The sequence below is a fragment of the Guyanagaster necrorhizus genome (genome assembly GCF_019112545.1).
Source record: "Guyanagaster necrorhizus MCA 3950 unplaced genomic scaffold BT62scaffold_31, whole genome shotgun sequence".
Classification (NCBI taxonomy): Eukaryota; Fungi; Basidiomycota; class Agaricomycetes; order Agaricales; family Physalacriaceae; genus Guyanagaster; species Guyanagaster necrorhizus.
In genome coordinates, this window is record NW_025064910.1 from 266,733 (window position 1) to 276,816 (window position 10,084).

Consider the following 10,084-nt stretch of genomic DNA (forward strand, 5'->3'; position numbering starts at 1 on the left):
ATTTATTATCCCACTGAGGATATGGTTGCTGATGCTCTCACTAAGCCTTTACTTTCAGCCAAGATGAAGCACTTTGCTACTGAGCTTAGACTTTGCTCCACTTGAGGGAGAGTGTTGGATTAGCAAGCAGGAGCTCCATCATATTCCACTGGCCAAGCTTGATACTTTTTTATGTTGAGATAGACTATATATATTGAATACAGTCTGTTGAGCACTCTCATCATATTTCTGCTTATCACTATACTGTGTGAGGGTGAGTATCTACTTATATTACTTTGTTTATGTTACTGATTGGTATTCTGTAGTCTACACTATAGCTAACAGTGGACTCTATTAGGTACAATGAATATAACACCACATTTTTGCTTATTGCTATGCTGTGTGAGATCTACACTATAGCTAACAGTGTATTCTATTAGGTGCTATAAATATATGTCACTTTCTTAGACCTCTATCCTGACTTTGATGCCAGTCACAAACATCCTATAGTGCAAGCTATTATCTGTGACTCAAGAAAGATGAGAGGTGATCTCACATCCTAAAAACTATCTCTTCAATTATCCTATTTGATCATCTTTTGTCTTTTCACTAATATCTCAGATTCTTATGATGACCTCTTATTTACCACCATTCTTGCTTGCTGCTTTTATGGCTGTCACTGGTCAGATGAGCTCATTTAGAAAAATGACAAACAACTTCAGGACTTTTGCAAAATAATCAAATATTCTTTCTTCATCTTCCAAAAGAATGATATACAATATCATCTTTCTTACAACAAATCTGACTCTTTCTATTATGGCACTGACATCCTACTCACATGACAGGAGCTGGCCAATCCAGTCATACTCTTATTGCAATATATAAAATATTGAGATCTTCTTCATAGCTCACATGCTCTACTCTTCCTCTGTGAAAATAGTGATGTTCTATTATGAAATTGGTTCAATAAGAAGTTTTTTGCAATCCTAGGCAGAGACTTTAGTGGTCACTCTGCTAGAGCCGAAGGAGCTATATTTTATGCATCACTCAGACTTTCAGAGTCTATTATACAAGCTCTTGGTCAATGGTCTTCTAAAACATGAACCACTTACATTTAGAAACACCCTGCTCTATGAGCACAACTGCAATTGGCATATTTATGCATTTATCATTCCCTTCTCTAATCTGCAACCTGTTCAACCTTCTTGAACCACCATCACCTTTATCTCTCACTAATCAAAAGCATATAATAGTTATTCACATGTTGCAATTAATTTGAGGACAGTCTCTGAGGCTCTTGTTATAGGAAGTTATATCTCACTTCTTGAGTGAGCAGCAGAGGCCATTGTAAAGGTGGATTCCAAGAGTAGAGAGCATTTTTGCAGGCCTCTGCATGACTCTCAAGGTTGTCATAATCTCTGTCGATGCAAAGATACAGAGCTTCACTCATCCATGAAGAGAGATTGCCAGTGCTATCTCCATCTCAGTGCTGAGTCTCAGCTGATGCTGATTCATAAGAGACATCAGCACCAGGTGTCTCTTCTTCATTCCCACTTTCATTCTGCATCTCTAAGTGAGATGAGCTCCACTTTCTCACTGTTAATCTTTCCTGACCACTAATTTCAGACTTCAAGGCTTCACCTCCTCCTTCACCTGTCAGTAACTCCTGTTGCCTGGTGAGGCTCTGTCCCTTCATTTATCTCACAATTGGCTCACTTGAGTAGTCTTGGCTTTATCAGACTTAACCAATCCTTATTCAGTATTACTGGACTATTATTATACAAGTCATTGAGTTTTTTGTCTCTCACTCACCTTTCTCTTATATTACTAGATAGCCATTCACACATTGCAATTGATTTGAGGGCAGTCTCTGAGGCCCTTATTATAGCTGGTTATATCTCACTCTTTGAGTGAGCAGCAGAGGTTCTGGAGAAATGTTTTAGTGATGTACAGCCATCCTATTAGCACAGAATACAGGGTACTTGCCTATAGTATTGTTGAGGGAGGCATGCACTGAGTTTTCCACTGCTTTATAGATGATGTCAACAGCTGTAGCAGAAAAGGACTCTGATCAGAAATTATAAAACTGCTGGTATATATTTAGGCTCAAACATCCTCTTGACCATGCAAAAATATTAAACTTTATGGATGCCACTTACATCAGTCAAATTCATCTCTGGCTTCTCATTTCAAGTATAAATTCTTTGTGGACATCTGGGACCCAAACAGATATTTTTGTGAGAAATTCTTGGCATTAAAACTGAAACATATGAAGAGAGTATTCATATGAATCAGGCTATTTTTGTTCAAGAGTAGCATTGAAATGATGTCAATCCCTGCAGCAGTATTGATATCATTCAAAAATAGCTGGTCATATAATCAGCACATTTTACAGATATAAATTGCTTAACTTTCAGATGGGGTCCTTGACATAAATGTGATTGTTGGATATATTTTTTGCACTGTGTCACTAAGGACTGCTGTATTGTAATTGCAAAAGTCATGACTGTCATAGACAACTGCACTCTCCAAATCACCATCATGTTTTGAATTAAGGCAACAAAGTCAGAGAAAATAATGATTTCTGATTTGAAGTTAGCATAATGGCTTAATATAAAAGTGGTAGAACTAACAAGCAAAAGACAGTGCTAAAAATAAAAAGCAGATATATTGTTATGAGGTTTCTGTCAACTGAAAGGCAAAGGAAATCATAGGACATGTGCCATTCTGACTCAAGATATGAGAGATACCATGGCCAATATATTTGCACTGTTCAGAAGAAAATCTGCAGGTAGGAACTCTATGTACAAGATACAGTGAGCTCTTTCATAGGTAAGAAGGTTATATGATGTTTTAACAGCTCAATAGGCAGTCTTTAAGATTAAAATTGAGGCATTGACCTCTGACAAGGAGCAGGAAAATATGACATGGAGGTCTCAGTAGAATGGAGGAAAGAGGCAGAGTAAATGCAATTCAGTTGAAATAACCCATGAAACATTGCATAGCCAAGGGTTAGAGAAACCAAGAGAAGGATAAAATTTCAGCTAGAATACAAATCAAGTCATCTGGAGTTAGGAATCATAATCCAGCTTGTCAGGTGTGAGTAAATTCGGCAGGGGAAGTACTGGGTGACAGAGATCAGAGCAAGTTTAGCTGTTCAGAAGCATTTGGACCAAAGCAAAAGACAAAGGCTGTTGCCAAACAAATAAATGAAAATTTGAGCCTGTGGCTTTTACTCATATTTGTTTCTTACCACCATCTTTCTCATGCAAGGACAGTGTCTTGATCATCTCCTGCACACCTCAGCATTTATCTTCACTTTCATCATGCTTATCATCCTTGAAGATGTTGGCTGAAGGGTTCTCAATAGAGAGAGTGGCATATTGTGAAGATAGGCTGAGCAGGTGAGGTCCTCATTCCTGCCTTGTCCTGCTTTGAAGTTCTGTAGTCTATCAGCACCATGCATCTTCTCAATAGAGGTGCAGATACAAATTCTGAGAGTGCAGCAATTGCCTCACAGCCTATGTGTCATATGTCAGCCTCTTGTGTAGACAACACTGGTGACTGCCAGCACTATTTGCTCCATCAGTCACTGACATGAGATTTGATTGTGAGTCTGCTGCCTCTAGCTCTCATTATAGGCCTAGGTTACAGTTCTCAAGGATGTGACAATTCCAGCTTCCTCTGTTATATAAAGTACATTGGCTTCATCAGTCTTGAGGGACACCATCTCCTGCCTATACTCTAGCTTGTATACCTGGAGCATTTTCTTCTATCTACATGCCCTCATGTGGACTGGAAGTTCTCTGGGTCAAAGGTCTGGCTCACTTTGATACGCTTGTGGAATAGCTGGATGAAGATGTTGCTTTTTGATGCTGGTTAGGCATATGAGGACAATGAGCTCCATCATTTTGCATGGTGGCCAATTTTTCACTTTTCAACTCTTTATGAGTTTTTATTATATCAGCCAGATTTACCTGTACATATCTAATGTTTATATGGCTATTTTTCCACTCATTGTTAGTAGATTTTCTTGTTATCTGTATATGTTCCAGATTCATCATGTTTCTGCTGCAAATATTTACACATACATTCATGTTGATTATAGGTTCTTGTCTAAATTGTGTTTCTTTCACATTCTTGTTTGTTGAACAGAGGATTGGATTAGCGCTATGTATCTTTATCAAAGAATAAATAAGTCATGTATTCTATGTCTATCAATTTGATTTTTTGTGTTCATGGACTGCAACATTTTTCAGAACCAAGACTTCCAGCAACCAAGTGGTGAATCTGGTTTGTAGAGAGAGATTGTAATTCTATGACCTTTGTGTGCAAATTCATGTGGCATCTGCAAACTGATGGTGATTCTTTGGTTTTCTTTGATGTTCATGTGGGCCCACATTTTTGCTGACCTTCAGTTTCATCACTAATATTTGCATATAGATACCTTGTTCTGTTCTTCCCCACAAAGGGTTCTTCAGGTGCTAATCTATCTATAGACACAAGATTGAAGACAGCATTTTGGATCTCTCCACTAAAGCAGACCTACTGATAGTTTCTACAGCATTAGTCTCTTCAGGGTTCGATAGTATGGTTGGTGCTGGAGGGATCCTCATTATGCTGTCCTTACTCTCATCATGCTTCCTGTTCTGGAAAGTTCAGTGAATAACAGTCCATGGAATGAAGAGGTAAGATCAATGTTTCAGCATATGCTGCTTTATAGGACTTCATTCTTTCAGCATCAGAAAAGATATGCAGACATATGTCCATGCAACTCAGTGTTTGAGATTCTCGAATCCAATATTGTGCTCTGTGGATGATGCAGCCAGCTTTTATCTGGCCAGCATAGATCTTGCTGCTGGTAGCCATGAGTTAACTGACAGCTCTCTGGCCTGCAGCTGCATCAACTAAGCCTAGAGTGATAGCATTGGTTGGTGCTTACTCATTCCTCACATGTGCAGTTTTTTCTGCTAATCACTCTGCATCTTGCATGCCTGAGAGTAGAACAGTCATTCCAGATCATGGCTTAGCCAGTCTCAACAAGCATGTGTAGCTACAATCTCTATTCTTAGGGATGACATACAAAGAGAATAGGCTTCATTGCTTTGTCAAGATCAACTGTCGCAAATTATGCTTATGCTGATGAGTTACTTTTGGTGTCTTTGACAGACTCTTTTTATAGTCAAGAACTGGGATAGTTTCCAACATGCCATGCTTTTATCCTCAACATTGGAGTATATTTCCCTTCAGCTGTAGGTTTGTGTTTTCTCTAGAATTCTTTTTTATTTTCTCAGTTTTGGAGAAGACTGTGTTAGTTGTGATAGGGCTAGATGCATCAACTTGAGCCAGAACTGTGCAATGTTGTCTAAGCTCATCAATACAATTTGCTTTCTTTTCCAATGCTAATCATGTGATCTTTTGTCATAGTTTGAGTGGAGCAGCAACATGCCTGCAACTTTACAACTCCTATGGTTATATTTACCCACAACAACATGGTTTATTATTTGGTGTCTTTTTTTCTCTCAGAAGAGAGAAACTTTATGCTACAGGCTTGGTGGTGGAACATAGTTCTCATCTGCAGAGAATTGTTCTGATCTTATGTCCTCTCTATCTTGGTCTTATGATCACTTCGATCTTGGTCATTTCAGCAAGATTGAACTTGATTCTTATGCTATAGGGTGAGACAGAGGAGGAGAAAAATGTATCATATTATTGTAAGAAGACAGAGATGCTGAGCTCACAGAACAAGTCAATGTAAGTTATCATTCATGTGTAATTATTTACTTTGCTTAATATCCTTTGGACCTAAAGGCATTGTATGAGATTTCTGAGGTAGAGTCAAGGTGTTGGGTACTATATTATATATGGATCTTTTGTCTCATGGTGGGATAATTGCTTTTGAAGTTTTGGCAATTGTTCAGTCCAGGCATTAACCATTTCCTCCAGGTACAGATATCTATGTGGCTTCATGCAATCTACCTCTGATGATCTCTAGTTTCCTCTGCAGATTTGTCTGGTTCCAGACTCACTGCTTCATCTGTCTAGCAACATGAAGGCACTGTATACTAAAGCAACTGTTGATCTGTCCTCTACTGGCTTGTGGAGCCATCTCAAATTGAATCCTGAAAGCATTCCAGAATTGAGGGTCTGAGACTTGGGCTTGAATTCCACTGGCAAGCCACAAGCTGCCTTTCTCTTGATCTACTGCTTCATATTTAGATCCCTCTATGGCTCTACTTATCTGAAAAACTTGTACCATCATATGTCTGCAAGGCATTAATCTTTGAGGGCACAGTGCTTCATCTCACAATGATTCAGCTAAGAAAGAACCAACTGACTTGTACACAAAATGCTCCCTTCGCTTTTCATGTTTCTCATGATTTTCAGCACTGGGCTCATCTTCATATGGTCTGAGAGGAAAAAATGGAATGCTGTGCTTGAGTCCTTTGATAGTGGAAAAACTACCCAAGGCTGAGAAAGGTTGTGTGAGTGAGCTTGAAACATGAGTTTCTTGGATAGGTGAAAGAGCAGATGACTAGAAAACTGAAGCAGGTGGAGAGCTTATTGAAATATGCATCTATTATTAGGTAGTTTTACAGTAATTACATTATGGTCCTATACACCCTGACAAAGGATGTTTAAAGCTATCTGGATTATACAAGTGAGAACACCATTATATCACAAGTATCTTTTCACATAACATACCACAACTTTTATACAACATTTCAGCATGGGAGAAAAAATAAATCCATTGAATATGAACAGGTGGACACTTTAGAAGGAACAACACTCATAAAGACATCCTGCTGTATAATAGAGAAAATTTACAGGCTGCACAATAATAAAACAGGTATAATGCCACCTCATTGATAGATAACCCAGCAGTCAAAATCACCATTCAAAGCATGCTTTCATGAACTGGCTAGGCCTTCTGCTGACTACAATCTCAAGCAATAGATTCTTGTTCATCACTGGCTTCAACTTTTTAATGATGTGTTTCTTCGACTCATCCTCTATATCTTTCATCACCTGTAGAACCAAGAACCCCTCAAGATTCCTGTAGTTCTTCTGACTCAAGGTTTCAGTGATGAACTCTCAATCAAGGTTATTAAAATCAGTGGCAAATGATATACAGACTGACAAGGTTATTTTGTTGATGGATGAAGATGTGACTTTTCAAAGGATATCAGAGATATGTCGAGTGCAAGAAACTGCAGTACCAAAGTCATTGCTTATAAGGATAAATGAGAATATGATGGTTTCAAGGTTTGTGCTGTACTTGAAGTTTGTGTTGTGAGAGAGTGAAGCTGCTTCTAGTCAACAGAAAAGATGAATATCAGCACAATTTAATCAAGATCATTATAATATGTACCATTATCTGTTATACTGAGAAGGTTCAAAGATATACTCAAATGCTTCAGTGATGGACCAGAAATTGGGATTATTTGTAGAATAAGACTGTCTTCATAGCCAACAGCAAACAGCAACAATAATAAAGAAGCAGAGAGTCTACTGAAGTAAGATGGAGTCATTTCTTCTAGAGATAAGCTTTTCCCACACTGGCTATAGTCCAAACACATAGACTTCAAGAGTCTGCATGATGACAGAATATAGATTACATGATCCAGAGTAGGAAAATAGCATAATTCAAAAGCTAAATGCATCATTCTAGTCAGACTAGATAAAAAAAGGAGAAAATTTGCTCAGTTCTCCTCTGAAATGAGAGAGAAGGTTGTGTTGTTTATATGTAGCTTCCTAAGGTTGAGGAATATGGAAGATGTGGTGATCAAAGGAATCTCTAGGAGCAAAAGATTTGCTAAATTCCAGATCAAGATGATCATGTTAAAGTCATTGTCATCATTCAGTTCTTCAAGGTTCTTGATAATTAAGGTATGGATAGAGCAAAGGAAAGAGCAGCATAGACTGATGATAAGGTCTATGAAGGTTGTGTAATTGATAGAGAAAATAGTGGTAGTTCGAAAAAGATAATATCAGCTGCACTCCAGCCATGTGCTAGAAACCAAGAAATAAGATAATAAAGCTGACCAGCATTCATTATTGAGCTTTGCAAGATCGCCATCATTGATATTGTTGGAGTATGGAAAATGATAAATATTAGCAATAATCATATCTATGATAATCATAGGGAAATCACCTTGAGGCATGACTCATAGTAATATGAAGGATAGTGGTAGCTCAAGAAGCTGAGCTAGCATGATCAAATGTGTTGTAAAGTATTATCTAAGAAAGCCTGCCTTAGGAACATTGTTTACTATCCTGGATCCTCATCACCACTTTAGTGAGTCTAGCAGAACCAAATTCAACTTTATCAAGCTTGAAGACTCATATGCTGACTATCTAACCTGCTTCAACTCCTTTCTATCTCCAGACACCTCCTGAATGCCCTTTCTGGGCTCTGCAATTTGACTTTCCCTTTGTACCCCTCAATCCCAGAGCAGCATCAGCAACAAAGTCATCACTTCTGGAGAAATATATACTCTCTTTTGTGACTTCATTGAAGAGAAACTCAGTGTTTCATTCCTCTTTCTCAAGCATGTCTCCAAGAGTGAGATACATGAGATTGATAAACAGGGAGTTTGAGCCTTTCTCATCAGTATGTCCATATCCAAGCAATTGCCTTCTCAGTGGAAAAAGAATGGCAGTCATACTACTTTGATACAGACTATCAACATCATGTCTTTATCTCAGAATGATATCATAATCTGGCACATCCTTCAATCTTCATTTGATCAAGCTGAACCAGCATCATTGATATCATATAGATTGGGACAGAATGCACATCTGTGCTGTTGAAACACAAGCTGGTCTCATTGATATTACTCGCTGTCTCCATGTCCATCCTGATGGCTGAGCAGACATCCGGTCATCTTTTCACCTATCTTCTCCTCCCTATATATACTGGATTCTCATGTCATATTCATGGACTCTTTGTGCTGACTCAGTTGAGGCAGAATCTCACTAACAAGATAGAAATTGGAATTGTTCATAGAAGCAATGACAGCATTCTTGTCGAATGGAATCAGTTACTCTTTGACAAGTGCCTTCCCAAGGCTTGAGCTGCACTTTTCCCTGTACTTATTAAACAAGATGGGCTCAAAGAGATCTACTGAGCTTGGCTGGCTGCTCAACTGATTGTGGAAACAGATGATAGCACATATTAGCAAGATCTACCTCACAATCTCCTCTCCACTGTTGTATCTTCAGATGCATTGGTCTGGCCACTCATACTGTGTAGCCCTAAGAGCAAAGCTTGGAATACAGAAGTTGCAGCCTTCCAGGATCTCCAGTCTGTCATCATTGCAGGCAATGCAATTGATGTCAAGGCCCTGTAGGCCTTAGTTGATGCAGGACTAAAGATCATACAGCCCTCTGAATATATCATGAAAGCAGATATCAATTATACAGCATTAACTCTGGATATTGCACATGCTGGGTTATTCATAAGTTATTTCTATCTTATACTATCATGTTATTCATCTAGGATTTATACTTTACAGTATCATAGATTTGAGCTGGAACAGCTCAGTGCCTTGGATACTACTGCTTCCCTGGCTATTTTGGAGTATCTTATATCAATGAAACATCTTGCACTCATTCTTGGCCTTCCTATTATTCTATTAGTCAGCAGAAAATATGCTACTCTCTAACTTAATATACCAAACATTCACATCCTATTAGAGAAGGCTGATTTCAATATGTTCCAAGAGTTCAATCATTTAGCTATACCTTTGGACAGGCTTTCGAGCTCAGCCAGAGAGCTCCTGCTTTCACAGGGCACTGATGGCTACAATCTGACTCATCTTTATCCTGAGCATGTTGTGAGTTATCTGTGAATATCTCCATATAATATAGATTTTTTGACTGCCAAGAAATCCTTTGATGAGACCACCATTCTGTGGTTATCAAAGTTCTAAGAATGGTTAGGAGAGTGGAATAGGAAGGAAGAACTTTTGCCAATGGTTTCTCAGTTCCACCTTCTGCCCTCAATGGATGGATCACTAGAACCTGTTAGAGATGGAATCTTCTCCAGAGAAGCTTTGGAGGCATTGGTGCAGTCTGTGCTTCAGTTGCTGCAGATTAAATT

The 10,084-nt window shown here is 38.5% G+C and overlaps 1 protein-coding gene across 1 annotated transcript; it reads left to right on the forward strand.

Moving 5' to 3' along the window:
* Positions 1 to 8,843: 8,843 nt before the first annotated feature.
* On the forward strand, positions 8,844 to 9,056 carry BT62DRAFT_906721 (uncharacterized protein; the record flags this gene model as incomplete). Its single annotated transcript, XM_043183648.1, has 1 exon — positions 8,844 to 9,056. The coding sequence occupies one exon, from the start codon at positions 8,844 to 8,846 to the stop codon at positions 9,054 to 9,056; it is 213 nt and encodes a 70-aa protein (XP_043035683.1).
* Between the last annotated feature and the right edge of the window lie 1,028 nt (positions 9,057 to 10,084).